This window comes from Pararge aegeria, chromosome 14 (genome assembly GCF_905163445.1).
Source record: "Pararge aegeria chromosome 14, ilParAegt1.1, whole genome shotgun sequence".
Classification (NCBI taxonomy): Eukaryota; Metazoa; Arthropoda; class Insecta; order Lepidoptera; family Nymphalidae; genus Pararge; species Pararge aegeria.
The window spans coordinates 7293165-7320148 of record NC_053193.1 but is presented as its reverse complement, the minus strand read 5'-3'; the positions used below and the strand labels follow the sequence as shown (position 1 = coordinate 7320148).

The 26984-nt window shown below is 34.5% G+C and overlaps 2 protein-coding genes across 13 annotated transcripts in view; one reads left to right on the top strand and one right to left on the bottom strand.

The window, feature by feature from the left end:
• LOC120629154 (G protein-activated inward rectifier potassium channel 3-like) overlaps positions 1–15613 on the top strand; it is a 33844-nt gene extending 18231 nt beyond the window's left edge. For 3 of the 9 annotated variants that reach the window (XM_039897961.1, XM_039897965.1, XM_039897966.1), the window contains exons 2-4: positions 730–982; positions 1223–2280; positions 14937–15613. In XM_039897961.1, the coding sequence (XP_039753895.1) occupies positions 730–982; positions 1223–2280; positions 14937–15142 (1517 nt within the window). In that variant the 3' untranslated portion in view covers positions 15143–15613. Of the gene's footprint in view, positions 1–670; positions 983–1222; positions 2281–6454; positions 8797–14936 lie in introns of those variants that run through there. The other 6 variants (XM_039897962.1, XM_039897967.1, XM_039897968.1 and 3 more) reach the window with 6 other exon arrangements.
• A 1724-nt stretch (positions 15614–17337) lies between these two features.
• LOC120629657 (G protein-activated inward rectifier potassium channel 3) overlaps positions 17338–26984 on the bottom strand; it is a 49135-nt gene continuing 39488 nt past the window's right edge. For 2 of the 4 annotated variants that reach the window (XM_039898654.1, XM_039898656.1), the window contains 7 exons: positions 25650–26091; positions 24335–24514; positions 23599–23788; positions 23309–23433; positions 22118–22223; positions 21411–21792; positions 20932–21035 (listed from right to left, as the gene is read on the bottom strand). In XM_039898654.1, coding sequence (XP_039754588.1) covers positions 20951–21035; positions 21411–21792; positions 22118–22223; positions 23309–23433; positions 23599–23788; positions 24335–24514; positions 25650–26091 — 1510 coding nt within the window. In that variant the 3' untranslated portion in view covers positions 20932–20950. Of the gene's footprint in view, positions 21036–21410; positions 21793–22117; positions 22224–23308; positions 23434–23598; positions 23789–24334; positions 24515–24714; positions 24895–25649; positions 26092–26984 lie in introns of all 4 variants that reach the window. The other 2 variants (XM_039898652.1, XM_039898655.1) reach the window with 2 other exon arrangements.

Sequence of the window (26984 nt, the reverse complement as noted above, 5' to 3'; positions counted from 1 at the left end):
TTAACAAATTTGTGCTCTGATATTTTCAGTTACAAATTAAATTTGTTAAATAAAGGTTCTGTCAACTCAGTTCTCTCTTTTTACTGCCCCCACACATTAAATTATGTGGTGATCCCACATAACGCGAGGCACGACATTAAAACATATTAAAAAAATTGACTCAGTGCGACCCAAGGAACGATTTCGGCTTTTAGTAAGAAACCTGTTAATATCTGTAAATATTTATTTGGTTAAATTAAACGATAGCGTCAGAAACACAAAAGGAAACTGCATTTTATTTGTAATATAAACCTCTATTAACTACGTAATAAAATGTTTTATTGATATTATTCATAATTATTTGCGTTTTATTGACAGACAGACCGACAACAACGTGATTCTATAAGGGTACTCATACTTGTATCATATTTACCTAGGGGTACGGAATCTCAAAATTTTAATTTACTTTCCTATCTTTATTTCTTTAAATCAAAAGGAATGTTTTATTATTACACCAAAACAATATTTAGGTAATTACAAAGACATGCTTAATAGTATAACTACGCCTACACAAACATAAAACACCCCGTAAGCGTTACGTCAAAATAGGCACAAATGATAATTGTCTGTTTTCCGAGACTGATAATTTGAGATATAGAATTTCGCGATACAATTATAAAACGTTTAACGCGTCGTAAGAGCATGATACAGGCAGTCGTGACCGAGGCATTATCGCGTGCGATGCTTCAGGAGGCCCGAGAGCACCGGGGGATGATGGCGCAGACGACCGGCTGCGAGTGAGCCGCGCGGACGACGCCATGCACGCAGACCCAGAGTCACCCGCGAGCCGCGAGGAGGCCCAACTCCTACCTGACGACTGGCTCAAAATTAAGACTGTCCCGGGAAATGGCAACCTCTCCCCTGGCGTCTACTACCCCACCGGCACTGGCAGCAAGAGGTTCGAACCGCGACAACCTGTGCCGTCTTCGCCCACAAAACCCCTGTACTGTTTGTTTCATGTTTTTATATGTGTGTGTGTTCATCAAAACTGTATTATGAGAAAACATTTCTATTATGTTTATGTTTTATTGTTACACATTAAGAATATTAACATTGACGAAGGCCGTAGCTCCGTAGCGATCGTGATCTACGCGTTCACACTTATATTCCATCTGCATATTATGTTAAACCAGAACCATTGGAACGGAACCATGTAATCAATATTTTCTGTTCTTGTTTACAGGAGTCGCTCGCACAGACATGGCGCTTCTAGAAGAACAAGACGGCGGGCAATTCTTAAAAATGGTGAATGCAATATTCTCAAGTCACGGATCTCACAGCGGCGTTTGCGATTTCTTCAGGACATGTTCACGACACTTGTGGATGCGCAGTGGCGGTGGACCCTTCTTGTGTTTACGCTCTCCTTCATTTTATCCTGGCTGGGATTCGCTCTTATTTGGTGGCTGATTGCATTCACACATGGAGATCTTGAGATCGATCATCTACCGCCTATGCAAGAAAACAACGGTTGGAAACCATGTGTCTTTAATATCTACGATTTTACGTCATGTTTCCTGTTCAGTATTGAAACACAGCACACCATCGGTTATGGTGCTCGTACTACGACGGAGGAATGTCCTGAAGCAATCTTTATTATGTGTTTACAAAGTATAGTGGGAGTAATGATACAAGCTTTCATGGTGGGAATTGTGTTCGCCAAAATGACGAGACCTAAGCACAGGACACAAACACTTTTGTTCTCGAAATACGCTGTTGTATGTCAGAGAGACGGAGAATTAAGTCTAATGTTCAGAGTCGGTGACCTGAGGAAGTCTCATATCATCGGTGCCAGCGTAAGAGCTCAATTAATTCGCTCCAGGACAACAAAGGAAGGAGAACTTTTGTCGCATTATCAGACTGAATTAGAACTGAATGCAGACGGTTGTGATAGTAACCTATTCTTCATCTGGCCCATAACGATGGTCCATCGAATAAACGCGAATAGTCCCTTTTACGGAGTGTCCGCCGCGGATGTGCTGCAAGAAAAATTTGAAATCGTAGTTATTTTGGAGGGAACAATCGAATCGACGGGTCAAACGACGCAGGCGCGTTCTAGTTATACGACAAGTGAAATAATGTGGGGACACAGATTTCTGCCGTTAGTGTCATACAATCGTGAACGCCAGGGGTACGAAGTAGATTATTCTAAATTCGAAGAGACCACGCAGGTTGATACACCACTGTGTTCCGCTAAGGAGTTAGACGAGTTCTATGGAAATCAAGCTGATCGCAGATCAATCGGTGAGTGTATAGATTAAGATAGAGTGCTAAATGTGGTGGCTGGATATTTGTGCAGAACGGAAACTTATAATCGCTTTTTATGTCAGCTTATCTTACTCGTACCTAACATAAATGTCATTATCTTGATAGATTGATATGAATATTTTGACACGGGCACTAAAGTTTATTGTTAACAGGAGTATCAAATTCGCATCTACATTCGTAACTCAATTGTCGCAAATTTGCATTTCCGCGGTGCGTTGCTTAGAATTTATCTTTAACATTATTTATCTAAGGTCAACAAACGAACTATCTCAGTTGTTATTTCAAATGATAATACCCTATTTATTACCTAAGAATTGATTGCATGGCGGAATAATAATGTACACATTAATATGCTTTTAACCTATTTTGCACACAATCACCCTTATTTAATGACCACTTGCAACGACTTTACTGTTTCCCTTTATTACTTACATACCTACTTATCCACTCGGCTACTGTCGTTTAAGTTTAAAGTAATTCTTTCTGAAAATGTTCGTTCCAATTTACGCTATCATTATTTTTGGCATTTCATCCATGCATAAAATTAAATGGTTGCGTTATTTAAAAGTGGCCTACTACTTTTGCTCACTCACCAACAGGAATAGATTTTACTCTTCTCCACTCCTTCGTAATTTTAATTATGCCAAATTTTAAAGAAAGAAAAGAAAGAAAGAAAAATCGCATTTATTGTCACACATTTGTGTAAAATGTTACATTTGTGAAATAAAATAATTGTTAAAGTATAAAAATTAAAAAAAAAATGTGTGACAAAGGAGCTGGCTCAGTATAGCTGCAAACTAAAACGCGCAGCACTGGTTTTCAGCCAGCCCTATTATCTTCGTTTTACATAGCAATGCGCAAAATATTCTTAAAAAGGGATAGGTACAAACTTTCCTCCTAATGTATTTAGGGAAATAATTAGCTCATTGACCAATTTAGCTTCGTTATTAGCATCTTTTTGAGTATTTGAACCGTTGTTAGCTCCAAGTTATGATAGTAGTAATATGACGATCGCAATGCTTTCTAATAGGTTAATGTGAGATTTAACATAAATTCCGCCAATAACAACAGCTGCGATTATGATCACAAGTTTGTATTGGCCGATTCGGTAAAAGATAAAATGCTTTACGTATTTACGTAGTATTTATGTATAATTTTAACTGAATCACATTTGGTTTCTGAGAAGTGAGAAACAAGCAAAGGATATTACTGTTGATGTAGATCGTTATTATTCTTAACTTGTTAGTATGTTCACGTGATCTCTTGTCAAGCGTAGCATAAATATCTACTTAGGTAGTTATTACATATCTTCCAATATAAGGTTACCATTACTACATAATACAATCCACGTAAATGTTTTATTGGAAGTCTTATAAAAAGTATTTTATAAAAAAATCTAGGTGTATCTCAGTATATATTCAGAGATGGTTTACGCGTGTTTTAATTTGATATAATCGTCAATAACATTCCACATTGGGCTTTGGTCCAACAGGATGGTTTGCCCTTAATCTCCACGCTACATTCACATCGTACGAAACATATGTATAACCAATTCCTACTATATGACGATTCCTATTATGACAAATAAAAAAAACCTGATTTTTTCATGTAACGAAAGTCACGTTTTTGCCTAAAAACGACCCTTGTAACGGACTAAATACCTTCTTAAGCGTCGGCCGGTTGTAAAAAAAACTAGCTGCCTAGTAGCGTCTGCGGTTCTTTCCCACCCTAATCTTAGCAGGATGTACCGTGATCAAATAATTCAATGTCAAATAATTCAGCACTCCCCCATTTTGATACAGGATATAGGTGTAATATTTCACTCACGTTTTAAGAACAATTGGCAGTGCAAATAGCCAATTTAGCGTTGTTTGCCCGAAGACGAGAGAATAAACAATTGCTTTTGTTTTATTTAAATTATCAGACAGGTGATTGGATTTACGGCTTTTCATTATTAAGTAATCGGTCTTTTAACGATCCCTTTGCCACAATGCAGGATAGCGCTATTGAATAAGTAGGAATTTAAATCTTCGGTTCCAGGCAGGGACTAAACGCACTTAAGAAAAATTGAGGTAGTTTTGCGGTATATAGATAGGATTTTCAAATAAATCAAGGGAGCACCTATAAAATGACAGCATGAAAAAACACTGCACAACTATTCTCACGTTATTTTGCTAATTACATCCAATAACTTAGTGATAGCGCATTGGATCAGCTCGACATCACTTTCGGGGGGTCGAGTTCGAATCCCAGAACGCACCCAAAATATCTGTTGCTTTAACGGTGAAGGTAAACATCGTGAGGAAACCTGGTATGCTTGAGAGTTCTACATAATGTTCTCAAAGGTGTGTGAAGTCCACCAATCAGCACTGGGCCAGCGTGGTGGACTACGTACCTTACACCTTCTCATTGTGGGAGGAGAACCTCTGCTGCTCTGTAGAGGGCCGGTAATGGGTTGATGTGGTGATGATGATGATGACGACATCCAATAACTTACTTATTTAAATTCCAATAACTTATAAAAAAAACTGTATTCATCACACACTTATACATCTTAATCACAGGCACCTATGACGTTCTTTAGAACAAAACTTCATCTACGAGGTTTCTTGCACTGTACCGAGGGCTAAAGTGCGCGCAACTAGATAACGAGTATGACCACAATCTCACCTGACCGAATGTGTAGATTTGTAGATTGTGATTGGCTAGAAGTTTTCTCTTGTTTAACATATATCCAGGCTGTGAGCATAGGAAAAGACCGTTCAGAAATATTTTATTTTTAATTGACTCTGGAAGGGTTCCAACGCTGCTAGTTTTCACAATTGCCGTAAATGTATATCGCCAGTACTATGCTGAACAAAAATTGGTTAATAATAGAATACCCTGTTAGAATCCTAACTTTCTATCCTAACCTAAATCGGTCCATTACAGGACAAGGGTCTTCTCACTAAGAAATATGAAGAATATCTTCTTCTTATTTATTAGTTTAGGCGGATTTTATTAACGCATTGGTAGATTCACACCCTTTTGAGAACATTATGGAGAATTTCGGGCATGCAGGTTTCCTAACAATGTTTTCCTTCCCCTTTAAAGTGAGTGATATTAAATTGCTTTAATTAAAGATGCACACAACTCCGGATAGTAAGAGGTGCGTGTAGGAGATCGAACTGAGTTCCCCAGAGATGAAGGTGTTAACCACTTAGCTATCAACGCTCAATAAAATATGCCATCATTGATAATGTCTTGCACTGTTGCACATTGCAAATATTTTTTCTAACAAACATAGCATAGAAAACTGCATGTAATTATTATATATTTTATTTATTATAATTTTAATAGATGTTATGAATACATACAATTCGAGCCACATAAAAAGAGCGCTGGGGGCTCGCCTTGAACTGTAAGCAATTATACAATAACATATCTCCTCAGTCTTCTAACTTCCCATTACTTCTTTTAAAGAGAGGTTTAAAGGCATAGATCCTCCACGATGCTTCTATGAAGCATGACTAATTTAAACGATTACTCTCACATGTTAGTAATACTAACCAAAACTGATGTCTATAAGTGCTATCAAAGGTAAGGAATAGATAAATCTCATACCAATTTTTTCCCGGAAACGACCCAAAACTTAGGACTCAAATTCGAGCATACCAACCAAATTAGACCAACGAGACAGTTCGAAGGTGAGCAATATTAGTTATTGGATAGCTATTGAGTGTATAAAACATTAAAGTCTGGTTTAAGCGTTGAGTTAAAAAAATTATTCCTATGTATTTAATAAAATTCATCACTGAAATTCTACCAACGCTCTTTTAACGTGACTCGATCTGTTGACTGATACGCAAACGTTTCCGAAAAGTTTAGTCTTCATACAAAATATGTAATTTGGTTTTTTATTCATCGCAAAGTTTGTGTGGTGATGACACTGTCGGAAAATTTATAAATTGGAGGCTGTAAATTTATAAATATTTGTTATACAAAAGTTTATATTTAACATTGAAAGGAACAGGCAATTGAGTAGTTTTTTCGTCATTTCAAAATTAATTAAAACTTTATTTTAAACGAAAATACGAAAATCAACAAGGTAAAGGAATATATTTAGTGTGTTTACGTATTAGTTTAACTGTTTGTTTGTGATGTGTCGCAGAGAGCACGGAACATATGGTGCTTAAGTTGCCGGAGCGTCCCGCCCGCCCAGAAAGCCCCGCCCCAGCGCCCAAAGCGGAACAGAAGAATGGTGACTTCACAGTAACATTATAATAATAGAAAAAGAGGTTTTCTTTATAAATGTAGGCTTCTTGTAGACTTCCGTTTATATACCGGTCAACGGACCGTTGATGCCGGACACCCACGGAACAAATCGTGTCGCGTGGATTTTAGCGCAATGTAATGCACTCGCAATAGTAGAGACGTTTTCGAGTACGGAAAAACTAAAGCAGACAGAGTAAATTAAATTTAACAACCTTGTATTAAAGATAAAATTCGTGCACACTTCATTAGCGATAAGCGACTCTGTGATGAGAAGGTACAATCTCCTTCGTCGATATAGCGTTTTGATAATTGACAAATTCGCAAAATTGCGAGCGTGAAAAACTTGTACAAAAGGTACTTTTATACTTACAGGATTAGTACCGGATAGTCGACTATCAATGTTGTCTAATATTAGTTTAAAGTAAATAAAAACAGGAAAAGGGCAATACGCTTCGTTGCGTGAATATAATCAATCAATTTTCTATCATGGTTGACTGCACTTTCTTTGCGCTGTTTTCTGCCGCATTGAGGATACCTGCCCATAACTGCCCAGCTAAGAACCGGTATTCGGTGCATTACTGACTAGACCGGTTAAAAACACGATTTGCAGGAAAAAACGGTCGTCTGCAGGAGGTCTTACGGTGTTGGATCACCACTATAAGTGACACGAGTACCAGTAATAAAATAATAGTAGATTAAATAGATAAGTTACCGTCGTCAGCTGACTTGTACTTTGTGTTTAGGGCTCACATACAGGAGCGGCACGATTTCAATGGCAGAGATTATTGCACCTGTCGGCGGCAGCCTTCAACGCATCGGCGGCAGCCGTCGACCTTTAGCGACGCTTGTGGTTGTTTGTGTTTGTAGAGTGCCGATACAAAGAAAACAACTGAAATAACTGCAGCGGGTCGTTGTTGGTATCGGCATGCTACAAACACAAACTACTGCAAGCATCGCTATTGGTCGACTGCCGCCAATGCGTTGACAGCTTCCGCTGACGGGTGATGACGGGAACTGTTACATCAGTCTAAGGCAATTTACCGCTAGTGTATATGAGCCCTTATGTTAATCCAAAACTAAGTAGTAGCTGCTAACAGAAATACATTTTTACTTTCGTGGTTGTAATATGAAAAATTTCAATTCTTATCTGTTAAAGTACTTGAAATATGAAAACATTTTATGGCTAAGGACAGTTCGTTCTTTGCTTGGTTATTTTACACAATTTTGTATACAGCTACAGCATAAATATTTGAGAATAATAACTAGGTAGTGGCTAAGGCCGCCGGCTTTGTACCAGTGTGGACGGTCTACGCTCTAAATCCCCTTTTGTCCTATTGGAGAGGAGACCTATGGCTCTATACTAGTCACGGTATTTATAATCATTGGCTAATATAAATACTGATGCTATAATAAATATAATGTTACCTGCATCTTAGTATATTTTTTAATGTTTTTTCTGTTTTATGGGGAGGAGTTTTGAGAAATAGGTGTTAAAACTATGATTGTGCTATCAGTCGTCAACATCACGTATAATTCTACCATTCAATAATGCTTGTGTTGTGCTTGATAAATAGAAAAAAAAACTAGAACTGAACCACAGCTGCCTGCTTAAATTTGTAGTTTCTTTACTTTTAAGTTGCGGATTATAACCTCGCCATATGTTTCAGAATGGTATCCATTGTACAAACAGCATCATAGATAGGTTTGCAGGAAACATTTATACGGAAAGCACGCGGTTTTGAGAGCAAACTTCATTTTATTGCTGTGTTTACTTAAAATGACTTTGTAGTAAAATACAATTTTTGTAAGAAGTGTAAAAGTTAATGGACATATGCCAGAATTAGAGTATTAAATATTAGTTATGAATGATGCAACCCAATCATAATAATCTTGCAACTAGTCACACTGAAAAAGAGAATAATTTTATATGTATATAGCCAGTTAAAATCTGGAAGAGGTACCTATTACAAGATTAAAAAATGATTGTGATGAATCTAGAAGGTTCTGCAAGAATTTTAAGAAGGCATTCCAATATATTTTTTATAAGAAAAATTTATATAGCTAGTTTACAGTTTATAATTGTAGAATCTCGCTCGAAGTGAAAATATTTAATATTATAAGAATATAAAAAATGTACGGTCTTCCATAAAGGTTGTGTATATGAAATATACAAACAATCTTTTTTAACATAGAGACGTTCGAATATCAAATATTTAATACATTTATTAAAGTTTAAGCTTATATTACTATAACATTCTATGAGTTACGGATTATGTATATATTATTAAAGAAAATTATGTTTATTTTTTTTCGATGTTGGTATTTTGTTATCAATATTTATTTTATTGTAACAATATTTGTGTCTTTATAATATAACAAGAGATAGCAATCGCAGTTTGTATGAATAAATCCCTTTCGATGTAAATATTGAATGAATAATTTATGTTGTTACGCTGACTCGTGTTTAATTTACAATGCCTTCAAAAGCGTCATACCATGAAGTTACATTTTAAACAAAACTACTCAATTGCTTAGTTAAATTATAAAATAATAATTCTCTAGTTGAATAAACATCCCATTAAATCATGTTTTTATTATTAAAGATAAATTAATATTAGATTAAAAAATAAATGAGAATATAAAAACGAGCACTTAGTGTGTATTTCAAGTTAATAGACGTAGCGTAAGATTTACGTTTTTCTGCAAACAACAGCAGTTTTCTTGATTGATTTCGGCTACGGTGGTCAATCTACACAGAGATTTTCCAAGCCATATTGCAGTGCACAAGTGTGGGCGTAAATACAGTTGCACTCTGTATTCCCTCACTGTCATAGTCCAACGGGAGCAGTTCCGGCACAAAAACGAGAGCTTAACGTGCTCTCCAAGGCACGGGTGTCAATCAACACCAATTTCCAAATTCCAAAGGTTGGTACTAAGAAAATGAAATTAAATAATATATATTTTTTGTGGTAACAGTATTTCTTTTATAAACATAACCTAGAATAAACTATGTATAACTAAATAAAATCTAAAACGTCTTCGAAAACACCGTAGCGAGGCATAGTTCCTAAGATCCAGCAACATTGCCCCTTTGGATGGCCAAACTAATTCTTTGGCCAAGGTACCTGCCCGCTCGAGTCCCAAAGTCTCTACTCCAAAAGGCACAAAAATGAAACTGCTATCCAGGTTTTCATATTTACTCCTCTTGGCCTTCTCGGCACTGGTAGCAGCCGCACCCACCATTGACGAGGTGGCCAGTGTGCGATTTTTTCATTCAGATAAGAAGATAAAATAGATACAATTTGATTTCCCTTAGAACGTTTCACTCACGTAAAATATAACCATTTCAAACCGATACCTCATGATGTACAAATCTTAATCATTCTAAAATAGTTTAGTAGTTACAATATTTATCAGTCAGTACAAAGATCAATTTAATCATAGCTTGCATACATTTAGGTACTAATTGAAAAATAAATCAAAGAAGTGGTGAAATAAAAAAAAAAAAAATTAAATTGATTATGGGCAAAGTCTACCGTTGGTAGGCCTTTAATTAAAGGCTGTTATAGGTAATAGATGGATTGAAATACGAAGCCATTTCATTTTAGTAATACTTTTTATGGTTGATGTCCTAATACCATAGACCACTAAAATCTTAAAGTTATACAATGGTTTTAACAGCCGATTTTGAATTACACTCGTATCGTTTACTACTATTTGTGTGATGTAATGTAAGTAGTGCTTTATGGTGGCTTGGATGTTTATGTTATGATCGATGGTGTGGCGTATGCGGTATGACTTATAGTCTGTAATACTTAAAAAAGACAAAGGTATATTCGTATAGCGACTTAAGAGTGGATTTGGCTATTGGGCTATTTTGAGCAGTGGCGTGCACTATATGCATGTATGTACAAAAGCACTGCATACACAAATTATTTTATATAACTCGTATTGGAGGGGAATTTTACCATTTTATGCCATCTACCTGCTTTATGCATACCCTGATTGAAAACCCTGTTCACGCCACTGATGTTCAGCCAAGTCAAATTCAAATTCAAAAAGATTTTATTCATATAGTCCTATCACAGGCACTTATGCAGCGTTCATGCATATATAATTATCATTATTGAAAGGTGATGGTGATTACATTCGTTATCTTTAAATTAAATCTAAGATGATACCAAACGCGCCCAGAAGTGCCCGCAACAAATTTAGCCGGGGGATGTTACTAACATAACTGTGTAGATGACTTTGAAGCTCCACATTTATACTCCATGTTTCGCAGTGGTGAGTTCAATGGTCTTATAAGTCCGCTTATAAGTCCTTAGATCCTCGGTAAAGTCCCCGTTGGGTACAATTGGAAATTTATGATTTCTGTATTCTGTCTGGTCTGGTCTGGATTTAGCCGTTGCTAACAACCTATCGAAAAAGAGGTGCTGATAAAGCGATTCAGCGTTCCGATATAAACTCGGATTAAAACCGATTAGGCCCATACTGGGTTTAATAACTGCCATTACAGGTTATCTCATGAAAATTAAGCTTAATTTGCTATACTCCGCGAAAAGCAGGAGAATCTGTATGGTGTAATTTATAATTTCTTCAATCCTTATACTCCACACCAAAAAGATATTCAGCAATGTACCCTCTACGCACGTTTCGCTTCGAAACCGAAGTATCCTCAAGAGATGTTAACTTTACAATGAATAATTGCTAAGAACAGAATCCTCAGGATGTTGACTTAACAATTATTATATTATTTACTTAATTTTCATAATATAAAATGGAGTTCCGCAAAGTAGCGCCGCTTCTATACAATATAATTGCAGTAAATTGTAGATCAATGAAAAACCCAAACTATTGGATAGAAGCAGGCGTTACTTTGCGGAAATCCATGATATATTATCAAAATTAAGCTTAATTTGCTATACTCTCTTATGAAATAGTAGGCACGTGCTCATAAGTATTTGGTGATGTTGATGATAACATAGCTGCTAATACTTATCATTAGAAAAGATAACCATTATTTTAAAATATATGACAAAGATAAGGTAGAGCTCTTAAGTCGAGTTTTTTCACTTTTTTAATGTAATGAAATGGTCATAATTTAGTGAAATCTGTGTATCGTCTGCGAAAGGTGCAGAAGTCATTTGTGGTATTGAGTATATGCTTTTATAATAAGATTCCTAAGGTAATTTTGGACCTACCAATGCATAAGTTTAAAGAATGTGTTAAAACACATTTATTACAGCGAGGTTATTATACAATTGATGAATTTCTTAATGACAAGGTGTCTTGGAAGCATCAGGCTCCGCTTTCATCTCCCACAAGATAGAGAAATGAATTTTAAAATGTAAAATGTAAATTGTTGATATTGGAAAAGAGCAACATGCTGAGTTTCTTGCCGGCTTCTTCTCGGTAGAATCTGCCTTCCGAACCGGTGGTAGTCACTACACATAGACAGACTTGACGTTTCAAAAGTGCTTATATTAGGCCTACTGGAAATAAATGATATTGATTTTTGAATTTTTTTCGAATTTTTAAGGTAAGTAGATAGTACAAGCACGCGCAATAATACAAATATCTCTTGCTAAAGCAAGCAGGGAACATAACTTTCACATCGTGTCCAAACTTGCATGTCCAAGAGTTTTCCTTAAAGTCCTCAAAGGTTTTTCTTAAAGTCCTTTGGAAGTCTACCTACCCGTTATATAGATATATCTATTCCGCGCTTGGTACAGGAAAAAAAAGGAAAAAGAATAAGTCGGAAAAAATGTAATTAGGTTGTAAAAATTCGTTTAAGCAATAAATATGAGAATTTCGGACATTTAAAATAGTAAAGTTTATTTTCCATTGCCAAGCTATCGTAGTTGAACATGGTTTAGGCCTACGTGGACTACGGCCTTTACCCTTTTCAATCTTTGTAGAGAACCGTGTCTTGTAGTGCGTTCTTTTGTTTGGTGTTCTTATTGGTGATGGTTGTATTCTATTTGGCAGGCCATTTGCTTGGTTCTTCAACAACTATAAAAAAAGTCTTCTGTTGTACACACATATCTAAATTAGACTAAATTGACACGTAGTTTTAGTAGCAGTAGAGTTTTTTTTGACAAAGCTCGTCCGGAAAAGTACCTACTTCTGCCATGTTTATTTCAGCTGCCAAGAAGCATTGCTGTGTTCCGGTCTGAATGGCACGGTTGCCGACATTACATTGCATTACAGGCACGAGGCCTCCACCTCCTATACTAAGGTTGATAGGCACAGGGCGGCTATTAAACAAAGCAAAATTTTGCAGGGCATGCAAGCCCTGCAAAATTTTGCTTTGTTTAATGGCGATGGTTCCAACCAACCAACCTTCAGGTGGACCGTATTCTTCGTCTTTTAATATCAGTGTGCTATTTCATATAAGTGAAAACGGATTGCAATATAATTGTACAAGTATTATAGTTTAGTTTAATAATTTGTGTACAATTACTATTACTATTTTACATTCCTAACAAAACATTATTATCATCCGCATCCTATTGATGACCCACGGCTGAACACATACCTCATAGTAGAGACGGTTTTAGAGAATAGACCCACAACGCTGCTCCAGTTCAGGATGCTGGGATTAAACGACTATTATCACAAGCTGGTTATTTATAATAACTGGGACCGACGGCATACCGTGCTATCCAATGCACGGTAGCTGATAACACCAATTTCCTAACTTCGGCCTGGTACTTACTGAAAATTATTTTTCTCAATATATCATATTATCTTGCTCAATAATGACGACTTTAAGTACCTTGTTTATGTTTATTTCTATTATCTATATGTTCTTAAGTATTTATGTATTATTGAGTATATATTAGTTTATTATTTTATATTTTTCTTATTTGTGCAATTTTGTTTATGTATTATTATTATATATTGTTAGCTATTTGAATGTAGGTTTATAATAATTTTACACCACCAGTCCGCTCTCGCTCATCTTGCCCTAATCCAAAGGTTGCCTGGCAGAGATCGCTACTAAGCGATAAGGCTGCCTTATGTATTCTACTTCTGTCTTTATATTTCTATTGTTTTTTTTTTTTTTCCTCACTTCATAGTTGTGTACAAATAAAGTGTTAAATAAAATAAATAAATAAATAATACTTATCAATTCTTGATTTGAATCCAGGACTTCGTGATCCTTACCTGAATGCTAACCACTAGACCCATGAGGCACTTCGACATATCTCTCACTTCAAGATTCATTTAATACGTTCCGATTGCTATCTGACCTCAGTAATACGTAAAGGATTAGTTAAATATAATACTATCTCAAAGGTCAGAAATAATATAACATAGGGTTAGCGATTATCATGTTTACTTACAAAACTAGCTGTGTCCTGTGATTTCACATAACTTTCTATCTAAATATCGATAAACTTCATCCTAATAAACGCTATTTCTTACTAAATAGAAGATATAGATTTATGAAGATAGGTTCCCTTGTGAAGAAAGTCGTGGCAGTAATGCATGTGGAGGAACGTGAGCAAAAGGTCAAATATAAATAAGTATAATATTCTTGTAGAGTTGCAAAACTATCATAAATTCGATTATTGATATTGATTGACAGGTGTCTGGACTCAACCAAATATACCTAGGTGGAAATAACTTAATTCAACTGAACTCTAGTAGCCCTTAAGGTTAGATCATTCACACATTACTACCGATACCGTCCTGTAGCAGTACAAATCCAGATGTGCATCTTACTGGCGTGGCGCATTTATAATATTAATAGGGTTTTCGTTATAGTAGCGATTGTGTCCCTATCAATTCCAACACTAAAGTATTTAATAATAAATTAAATTCATACAACCATTTAATAACGCGCAGTATGTCAAATGCCCAACTCATTATTCCCCAAAGTAACAATCTGTCTGTCTGGAAGGCAGACCCTGGATTGTCTAGTGCCGACTTTGCTGAACAGCTTGCCTTATGAACTAAAGCAGGAAATAAACGCTTAAACATAAAGGAGGAACTTAAGACATTTTTCTTTCAAACTAATAAATGTTATGATAAATAACTGGAACATCATGTGTAAAGTTTACTCAAACGATAAAGTGCGATATGTGGAACTGGTTGAAACGCGATCATTATTTTTTATATTTTTTTAGAACTACCCGTCATATTTTGTATGTACGAGCTTTAAAATACGTTACCTACTTATAATTCCGAGCGCTGAACGATGAATACCGGTGTACGGATAAACCCGATTGGGTTTTTGTTACGCCGTAACAGATATTATTATGTTAACATAAAAATGTATATTTTTCATGAAATAAATAATAATAATTTTTCACAGACCTTATGATAAAACATAATGATTGTTTATCTATTCATTTTCTTATTTTCAGGTTACGCGTCAATACCTGAGACTGTATACGAAAAGCCAGCATCACCGCTCGCCAATATAACTGACAGATTGGTAGTGGATGCCCTAAGAAGGGCCAGTTTATCGACTAAGCCAGGACTTCCAAAATACCCGTCACATTACTTTAACAACGACGAATGCTCATCATCCAGTGAAGAGGAGGTTCCGAATGTTAATGTAAAAAACTAAGGCATATGCCTACTAGTTTTACAATATTTTGTTAGATGGCCGGCCCTACAGGAAATAATGCATAATAATTCAAGAAAACGTTAAAGCGCAGTGCGTCCAAGCTACGGCCATGGCGGCGTTCAAGTTTCCGTCCACCTTGGGACAAAGTAATTCGAAAGTAGGTGAAACAAGGCGATGTGGCTCTTGCTTTAGACCCAGGGTCCACATAAGAATATCGTAGCTACACTGAGACAAAAAATAAAGTAAGCAACGACAACTCAAGTTAATAACTGGGTGGCTGACCTACTCCGTTGCTCCGAATTCCGTCATTATCTTTTACGCCTGCTTCGTAGGAAAGGTGCGGTTAGTCCAGTAATTCTTAAGTTCATTCGTCATCGCTTTGGTTTTCGTTTTAGAAATTCGGCTGGGTATTACTAAGCCTTTAATTTCTTACAGCGCCATCTATCGCCAAATAGCAATAATATTAAAATAGTAAAATGTAGGTAATTATTTTGAAATCTAGAAAAATAAAAAAAAGTAATTTTTTAAATTCATAGAATTAAAATATCAGTTTGCTTTAACGGTGAAGGAAAACATCGTGAGTAAGCCTTTTACGCCTGAGAGTAAAGACCTCAAATGCCTGTGGAAGAAACACTTCTCATTCTTTGAGGAGATCCGAGTTCTGTATCAGAACGGTACTTAATGGGCTGATAATGATACTAAGTAACTTTATTCAAGCTCCCAATCCAATCGGCGACTTAAATATAGGCTATTACATAAAGGCTGCTGGCTTCAATGTGCATTATTTTTCCGGTGGAAACTTAACTTAGAATGTATTTCTTAAAATATACAGTTATATTGTAGGCATTGTCTAGAAAGTAACAATTAATAATTCAATTCGAGAAAGTTTTCAGTTTCAGTTGCTTTTTTCAGCGGTATAAAAAAGACTTAGTGCTCGCAAGGTGCTTTTCCTACCACAAGGTACTCTTTTTCCTATAATAGCCCGGAGTGTTGTCCTCCTCACTGAAGATTATGATTAATATATTGGATAGAAGCAGGCGTTACTTTCCGGAAATCCACGATATTTTATGAAGATTAAGCTTAATTTGCTATTTAATATCTACTTAGGATGCCCCAGCTTCGGAGCGAAACGTGCGTAGAGGGTAGGTACATTGCCGAAGATTGCTTGGTGTGGAGTATAAGGATTGAAGAAATTACAAATTAATTCTTATAATATGATAAATATCTTTAAATACCTTAAACGCTTATTTATTTGTAAATAGATATATATGTAATTACATAGTTATGACAGTTTCTTTGATTATTGAACTAGGTAGGTAATTTGTAATAAAAGTCGTTTAAGTATGAATGCCATAATTTAATATATTTATAAAATACATAGTTATCAGCGAGATAAGCTTTTCATTGCACTAAACATGGCGGCGCCTGCGCCGCTTGGGCCCCTGGTGTCAGACATTTTAAGCTCAGTACACATTTGTATAATTTCCGTGCATTGTATCCCGGTTAATGCTTTAGAAAACTAAAGAAATGAATGCGAATTAACACCTATGTGTTAACGTAATTTTTATTCATTTTCTTAGTTTTCTAAGTGAAAGGTCATGCATAGTCAACTTAGCTGAACCCCTGCCATTAATAATGATCATACATAGTTTGGAAAGCTTTGCCAACACAGGATATCGACCAGGGTAAGGAATTAATCTTACTTTATAACAACGTAGGTGTCCTAAGGTGCTGGATTGGCGATCTTACATCGGACAGCGTAACTTTGGTAACACCCCCACTAGGTGGCGATAAGACATCATTCATGGCACAAGATTGTGGTGTTTGGAAAAACCAACAGAAGACTCATATCCAGCAGTAGTGGTAGAGTCAATGCAAACAGACTTGACGTTTCAAAGGTGCTTACAAAATAAGCCTACTTAAAATAAATGAATTTTGAATTTTGCAAAAGGACTTGGAACTTCTACTACATGTATGAAGATAAATACAATATCTTTACAAATTTCGACTGTTGTCTAATACTTACAGCTAGGTTTTTTTTTGAAATAAATAAACTATAACAAAACAAACATCACCATCTAGCCCCAAAGTAAGCGTAGCTTGTTATGGGTACTCAGATGACTGATGAATATTTGACATGAATAGGAGACATAAATACTTATAATATACCTACATATAAACACCCAGATACTGAAAATCATTCATGTTCATCACACAAACATTTTTCAGTCGTGGGAATCGAACCTACGGCCTTAAACTCAGAAAGCAGGGTCGCTGCCACTGCGCCAATCGGCCGTCATACTAACTGATTTGGACTGAAGTACTGGTAACCCAAACGTGTTATTTATTTACTAGTATTGTTTTTAGCTTTACTATATATGTCTTTTATGCTACCCTGGTCAATGCCCATAGAAACTTACATGGGTGTTTTTGATACAGCAATTATACAAACGTGGACGCCTCAGACAATTAAAAACTATAATAGTAGCGTTATTTTGATGCTTTGTTTGTAGTTTGTAACTATTTTCCTCAAAGTATTTAAAATTCAAAAAAAATTAAAAGTATTCAATGAATTCAAATAGTGCAAAATTATCATAGACGTTACAAATATTTGAGTCATAAATCTGCTAAGCCACGTATTCACTAAAATACTAATATCCAGATATAAGAATAAAATTCCGAGAACCGTTTGTAACAGAAAAATAAACCTGACATTACCGGCTGTGTAACATACAAAATATATACTAATAAATTAAAATTACCTGTATTATCGAGAATATTATAAGAAACCATAAAGTTATATACTATGATATTATCAAAAAAATTGATTTGTGTCTTTTTATGGTGATTTTAATATATAAACATTTTTGTTGTATATTAACACTCCAGGGTATTAAAAATGATTACAAAATGGCTTAAACTAAGCGAAAAAAAAACAGAATGTAACGTACTTAATTAAAAATAAATAGCATAATAATTTAAATCTTTGATTATTATTTTATCAGTCCCATCCAATTAGTTTTTTTAATTTTCGTTTCGGCAGATAATTCAATAAAATAAACCACGGAATATATTATTATGTGCCTTCGTTCGCACGAGTTTAAAATAAAGAACACATAGAGTAGGTTCTGACGTGTGTATAAAGCTGGGAACACATATGCAACATGTCACAGAGTGAGTCACATCAAATCTTACTATTTTGAATACCCGACACTACGTGTCTACATTGGGAACACAAAAATTAATAAAATTTGTAAAGTAACTCATGGAGAACGTATGTTGCAAACGTGCCTGTGCAATAAATTTGCAAATGCCTTGGGCGAACGAGGGTTGTGTGTCTATAAACAAAACGTCTACCATTATCATCACTACCTATTTGATTTTTTTCCACTCTAGAAGTCTAGACTAGATAAAATTAAAAGCTGTGCAAAATCCTAATTTTTCCTGTGAAATAAAACATGCTGATAATCCTTAATTAAAAAAATTAAAGCATTAGTAAAACTAATACTTAAAAGTTAAATTAGTTACCTACATAAAATAACGCGAGATTTTGTGAGGAAAATAGAAAGAGTTTAAAATTAACTATTTATAAATAAGTACTTTATATGACTATGCCTCAAAAAGGAACGCAATGGATTACTTCTATATTCTTAAGGGCCTATTACACGACAAGAATGATCCTTGACCTTATTGACTCTGAATTATTGAGTACATTTCCTGCACGCTGACTTAAGATAATAAAGTAGGACAAGGTTTTAAATTTAATTCAATAAATTGGGACAAGATTAAATAAAAAAAAAACTTTTAGAAGCGATTGATTAATTGGATGATTCAATTCGTTCATTATCTGCAACAAAGTTTTCAGAAAACGTACACAAATTGGTAATAAAAATTCTGTAGTAGTTCTCTATGAGTTTACTTTTAAATCAATGTAATTGAATTTGAAAGTAAGTTAAATTAGGGCCAGAAATAGACTAATTTTTTTCATATTATACAACAAATGACTTAAAAAGTAAAAAGTGTAATAAAACCATGACTTTTAGGAAGATAAAAATTTGTTGCAGCAACTGGGCGAATTAATATCATGATTATTTGATATTATAAATTGGATATGATAAAGTATCTAGGCGTAAGCATGCCTGTCTGCGATTAACATATTTGTATCGTTTGCCGTGGAGACCCTAAGGGCCATGGAGTCAAGTGCAAAAATAATCTTGCGAGACATAACACTGCGTTTGATTGCCGCATCTGGTGATTGAAGGGCTGGCTCAGTTTTTTGCGCAATGCATCAGCCTGGCTGTTCAGCGCGGAAATGCAGTCAACATTCTACGCACCGTTTCACGCGGGCATATCTTCTACAGTCATTAATTTTAATGTTTGATCGATAGGTTGAATACGAAAATATTATAATTTATGTTACTTCAAAACTGCAGAAAATACATCCGACAAAGCAATATGAAAGTCCACTTTCTTATTGCCTTTTGTTTGCCATTTCTTGCTGTGTGAAAGCATCTTTAAATTCTACTAAATTTCCATATAAAATAGCTAAGTATATTTTGTACATTTACAACAATTTACGTAGCTTGATATAATTTTTCATAAAATATATTTGGATCAAATCCACCTATAAATTGTTTGAGACGTATACGATTCACTACATCAAATCCAATACATAACTGGTACGACATTTGGTATTAATAAATTTTAAATATAACAGGGGCCGTATGTTTGACTATATTGTTATAAGGAAATTCGGTTTAGTCACGGCCTTTTAGATTAAAGTTAACCTTTAAACGGCATTGAACTTTAAAATGGAAAATTTTCTATCTCTAGTTTGACTTTTGATAGAAATACTTATACGGTCTCAATAATAAAATAAGTACACATTACAAATATAGGCTTACTCTTAATCTAATACAAACATTATATTATAATTTTTGAATTTAACCTAAGCGTAAGTCATAATGTATAGGTGCTATTTTCTTATTTATGAGACAGCTAAAGTATAAATCTTACATACTAAGAGAGGGTGTCAAGTTTGGATCCAAAATATTAAAGCTGATAGATTATTGAACACCCATTTTTTTTTTTATTTTGCTAGTTTAGTCTAAATAAATACTTGGCCTAAGTACCTAAGACGCTTTATTACGATATTATTGAAGTAGACAATAACAATACTAATGTATTTCAGTTCAAGTGCTATAATGAAAAGGAACGGAACGTGTGACGAACATTGCAAATACCTGAGAGATAAATTCGTGAGACATAAAATTACAGCTAAAATCTTGACTCATCGACGAGTATCAGACTCGTAAAATTTGGCACGTTTTTTACTTTAAATTACTAATGATCAGCTATGTTGAGGTTGGTTAATCAAAATTTTAATACTTTATACTAACCTCCATAAATTTTATGTCATATCATTTCATGATCAGAAGAATTGCTTTTGACCGATTAGAAAAATAATATCCTTAAAAACGATCAGCCTTTTAATTAATTGTAATATATAATGGAGATATGGACAATTTCACAAAGTACACAAACATATTAATCTAAATTTTACTTTGTGAAATTATTCATACTATTTCTCCAATTATGATAATAATTCATTCTAACAAGTTATAGCACTGAAGAAGAGAGACATATTAAATTTAACATGATGTAAGGATATTAGACCATTCTTAGCCTAGCTTTTACGAAATTTTATTAAAACTTCACATTTCTATGGCGTGCATATCATCTACTTCAACTGAACCGGACGTGTGGTTTCCTCCCTCTGGCGGAGTGGCCTTCGGGATGGTGTGCACGTCAAGCGTCGGTGTCAGCGGACGTCACGAGGATGGGAATGACTGGAGCAGTTGAATTCTTTTCTATGTGATTTTCGCTTGGTGATCTGAAAATTACAATATAAGAGATGAAATAACTTATTAGACATCACAAATAACTTATCTTTAGCATGTAACATGTCTTAATATTAAAGAAATATTTTTGAAAAATGCTATGCAATTGCTTAAAGTTAGTTAGTTCAAATCTTGAAGTCAAAATTTTAAAAGACTAATATTATCAAGAAATGCATTTATTGAAAAGTTATGATATCAATGTCGTGGATGATCATGAATCGATTTTAAATCGATGGAAAATTTCCATTTTTTCATCGTCTATAATTTTTTTACAATTTATAATTTTTGATCTATAAATTCTATGAGTTGTCCGTGGTTCTTATGTTTCATTCTTATTTACGGATTCTCAACTGGTTAATGTTACTTACTTGTTAATTTTATGATGGTCATGGCCATTTCCCGCATGGTTTATACCATTTGGAGTGAGTCCATGAGCTTTCTTCATACTGGCGTGACTGTGACTTCTGTGCATATGCCCGTGTTCTTTGTCCCTCGTATCGGTCATGCCATGTGGTGGATTATTATTAAATATCTCTAGACCATTTTCAACTGCTAAATGTGTATGACTTGCGTTTCTTGACTTTTCGTTGATGTGCTGAACGAAGTTGTTTTGAGCCATGAGCCTGTTTTCCCTGACCCTTGCTTCAGGGATCTTGATTTCAATGTGCTCATCCAAAGACATTGAGTCAACAGAGCTCATATCTAGTGTATCATTGGAGAATGTCTTTGGAATTGTGCCTAGCATACGGTCTGTAGAAAATATAACGTAATTATTAATAAAAAAACAGATCCAATCAGAATTCACACATAGCGCAATATGAAAATGTGTAGTTTCAATCTTTAAGAATATAAAATTTAAGCAACTATAGTCGTATATTATATAGTTATGATGCAAAACATCTCAGTAAAACTATGGAGATGTTAATATAAACGTTGGATATTAAAAAACCAGATACAGTGTAGGTAAGCTAAATCAATGCAAATTCTGAGAATATGCTTATAATCTTCAATATGAATTATATAAATATCCTTAGGATCAAGACGTTGCTAAGGAAAAAAAATTGCTGGTATCTACCTAATTTCTGCGAAGTGGAAACCGTGGCTCGCAACTCGTCAAGTTGTTTTGCGGAACAGAGCGGTGTATCTACCTCGTATGTATTGTTAAATCTTGTGTAATCCACCTGGAAAATAATTATTTAATACTTTTAATAGGTTAGAAAATGAACAGACGGTACATTTTATGATTTTAATCACTAAATAAAATGTACACAATATGCTGGATTCGCACTTGTTACTCCAATTGTCAGTATGTACTTTTTCAGACTAAGAATTGCATAAGGAATAATTAAGCCAAACTTTATACATTAACCATAACCACTTTAAACGAATGTATTCTATTGTATGTTAAACAGTTAGAATATCATAAAAGCCCGTAACGTTTCGAAAACCATACTATCTAAACAAACATGACATCAGAGCTGAGGTCATTATTTGTGACTTGCGATTTTGTTTCAACTTTATGGATTCACATTTTTATTCAAATGGCAACTAGTAATAGTCCTTTCGATACATAATACTTCTCCGAATGATCTTAAATAATCATATGATGAAACCTACCTACGATAAGAATTATTTTATGTTGATTATCGCATGTACAAAAATGGAAAATTATGACAAATCCTTACTAATATTCTCAATTCAAAAGTGAATTTTGCTGGTTCATTATTCAATTACGCATAAATAAAGCAACGGATCGACTGAACATTAAGCATAAAGGAAGTTTATGGGATGGAAAAAGACAGGCTACTTTAAATCTCGAAAAAACGCAAGGTTCCTATGTGATAGATTTTGATAGTGAACTTTCTTTAAACTAATAATCCGTTTTGATGAACTTTAGCATTTTGTGACTTGGAGTTATTAACAAACAGAATACCTTTTTTCCGAATAAACCTACTAATTAAGAGTTAATTATGTAATAATAATAAGATAAGATTTTTTTGTTTGCAAAACATTGGTGGGGAAGCTATGTATGGCTATGTCTAATGTGTATCTAGTACAATAAGGAAAAAATTAAATCGTTTAAGGTAAAGCCCCCAGAGAAGTAAGTTTAAAAGAGTTTATGTACTAGCTATAAGGTAAATCATAACTAATAGATAGATATTACAAATCTTCAATAGGTACAATAAAACTTTTGTCAAAATATATCGTTACATAGGAGACTATTTGAAGTCAGAAAAATAATTTTAATCATTATATTATTACGAACCTCATATTCTCCTGTATCTTTTCGGAATGACACCATGGTTTCAAATCGATGACCCCATTGGACCTCGGATGGTAAGTAACTGCTTCTTGCCTGTGTTGTCATACCCGTTGACTCTATGACACCCTCTGGAATGGATAAATATATCGTGAATTCTGACTTTTCTTTTTCTTTAGTGAAATGATTCGTGAAATTTCGTTTTACTTCTGTAACTTAAAATTTTTTACATTAACATAATTTTTTGTTACTAACGTTTTTCAAACAAATACAAAATATATAATAAGGATTCTTACCTAACATAACAACAATTTCGAATCTCTCTCTCAACATATCCGACGCCGACAAGTTATATAACGGTGACTTTTCATTAATCTTGTGCACTATGGTCATCGGCCAGATGAACATAAGCCGATCCTCCTCCCCATCAGCCCCAACCTTAAGCTCCTGTTGGTAAAATGGCAATAACTCCCCTTCTCTTGTGATCTGTTAAAGAAAAATATAATTTCATTACTATTTATAGCACCACTCCATAAACAAAAGGAGCACACATTTGAAAGACTTCTTACAGTTATAATAAATGCTTACGAAAAATAGAGAGTAAATTGGAAAATAGCATGCATTTACAAAATTCAGTATTATAATGTACTAAATACCAATTACAGTAGCTTTGTATAGTTAAGAAATAAAGAGGTTAATCTGGTTAATGAAATATTCCAAAACTATACAAATTCACGTAAATCTGTATTACAAAAATTAAAAGCATCAATCTTACAGTTTCTACATAAGCTGAAGGCAAAGCCCTGTATCAGAAATCTGATAACTATTATCAGTTTTAAAACATCAAGAGAGACACTCATTAAAGTATTACAGATTTACAACGTGGATTTAAATATACACAAAGATTAAGTTAAGCAATCCTTAGATGGGTCTAAATAAATATTTACATTATATTTAACGTAAAATACAGATTTCAAATAAAATACACCAGTGACATACAACTAGCCAAATTTTTAGAAAGGCATATCCCACCTTTTTGCGAATTATCTGAGCACGAATATGCGCTTCCAAAATATGTGACTTTCGTATGTCTCCAACTCGGAACAGGAGGCAAAACTCCCCATCTCTCAGGCATATTACTGCTTTCGTCGAGAAGAGGAGTGTGGTGTTACGCTTTTTGGCCCGCGCCAGCTTCGCGAATATTAGACCCACCTATGGACAATACAAAGAAATTTTGAAAAGTTTAATTCCAAAACCATTGAAATCGAATTCTTCCATGACCTGTTCCTATCTGATTGGAAGTGTTCGATTTCAGTTGATTAATGGGTAATTTGGGTAAATGTAAAGATTGGAAGCGTGCTGACTGAAATCCCCAATCACTAACCAGTCTCCGCTTTGTCGTAATAATATACCTTGCGTCGAATTATTTGCGCTCTTATATGTGCTTCAACTATATGGGATTTCCTCATGTCACCAACGCGGAACATAAGACACAGTTGGCCATCTCGTAGGCATATTACAGCATTCCGGGAATAAAGCAGGGTCTGAGCTCGCTTTTTGGGTCTAGACATTTTAGCAAATACTATTCCCACCTAAAATTGGAAAACATTTTGTAGTGCGTTATAAATTTACGCGACATTTTGGTGTAAATATTTTTGATTTACTGGCCCACAGTAGCTTCGCACTAAATTATATATATCTCTTCCATGCTCTATACGTTATTCATACATAGTCTATCGTATAGTTCTAATAGTAAGTAGGTAATCATAGTTTTAAAAAATTAGCAAAAAACCACAGAATACAAAATATCACAGTTAACGTAAGCACCAATTTGTAATTATTACTAAGAGAGCATCTGGATCACGTATTGCTACGTTTAAATACGTTTGGCTTCGATCCAAGTTTATTTTAATATATTAACTTATCATATTGGCTTTGAAGCAGGAAGATTTTTAAATGAAACGTATTTTGATAACCCTTTATGATTTTGATGTCATAATTATTTTCATAAGTTCTTCTTCTTAAGACATGTGTTTATTCCGTTTAATAAAAATGTTTATTTGAAAATAAAATTGTTTGAAGAACAGATTTTTTATTATTACACAAGTCAACTATTTAAACAAAAAATATATCATCGTTATGTTCGCTTACATCAAAAGCTTTTGCGTATATAATGACTGTTTGTTACTAAATTTTACTGAGTAATTTCTAGTTATTTTTGTCTGGTAGGTTTACGAAGCAACACACAACACTACTTTTTTCCTTTATATTTCTTCTTTTATAATTTTTAGTAAATCTTTTTTTATTATCTCAAATTCAAATTTATAAGTGAAAAATTATATCTTACCATAAAAGCTTGAATGAAAACACCGACAATACTTTGAAGGCACATGACAAATATTGCTTCGGGACATTCTTCATTTGTAGTTCGAGATCCATATCCAATAGTATGTTGCGTTTCAACCGAGAAGAGAAAGCAACCGGTGAAAGAATTGACGTTTTGAAGGCATGGAACAAAGGGTTCGGAAGAATCTGAGGGAGGGTTGAGATCGCCGTGGGTGAAAATGATAAGCCACCAGATAAGGGCAAAGAGCAGCCAAGAGAGGATAAAAGAGAGAGCGAACACGAGTAGCGTCCAGCGCCATTGCACGTCCACAAGGGTAGTAAATATGTCCTGGAGGTATCGGCGCCTGCGTTTGGCTACGTTCCATTGGACGACGTTGCAGTCTCCATGCTTGAAGATGACGCGCTTGCGAACACGTCTCGCTGCATATCGTGCATTACGGTATCTGAAACAGATATTTTCCTTTAAATTTTTGACCTGTTTACATGTAGGTGGTTAAAATTTTCGCAATCAGTAAAACAACAGTAACAACAGTTAATCTCTAAATATTAATTTTACCAACTACGTCTGAGACATGAAAACAATATTTTAAGAGTCTTAACTTCTATTATTTTACCGTTGCATATTTCTGCCTTGATTTTTTCGTTCAAGTTTATTAACTTTATCCTTACATTATTATATATAAACAAAGTCCCCTTCCTGTGCCTGTCTCTTTATCTGGGCGCTAAAAACTCAATACTACCAAACGGATTTCATATGGATTAAGCACATATATAATTCATTATGATTTTCTGTAAGTTGGCTGAATATAACGGTGATTGTTGCAGATGTCAGAAAAATCATACCGACTGGGAGCATTACTGGCGTGCGTCGCGAAAATTATTAATGATATATAAAAATATATACTATATGTTTGAAGACATCATTGCCGACAAATAAGTCCGTGAAGCTATATGCATAACTATTTTAGTTAAGTAACAATAACCGATTTTTGTTCGATATTTTCTATTAGAACACTGGTACAATAGAAAGATAATGATAATTTTCATTAAAGTAGGAAAAATGACGCGGTGTAAGTCAATCGAAACTATGGCAGTCCATTAAAGACACCAAAAATACTTAGGTCCACATTTTACAATTGAATTGTAATGATTAAGATTCATTAAGATATCATTAAAGTATTACAGAGTGGAAAGTTTTTTTTTGTTTGATTGTCATAGACTCCGAAAATACTGGATCAATTATAACCATTTTTTTACTAACAGAAAGCTTTTTTTTCAAATAAATTAGAGGTACTTAAAAAAATGCAATACCTACATTATCAATTCGTATTGATGA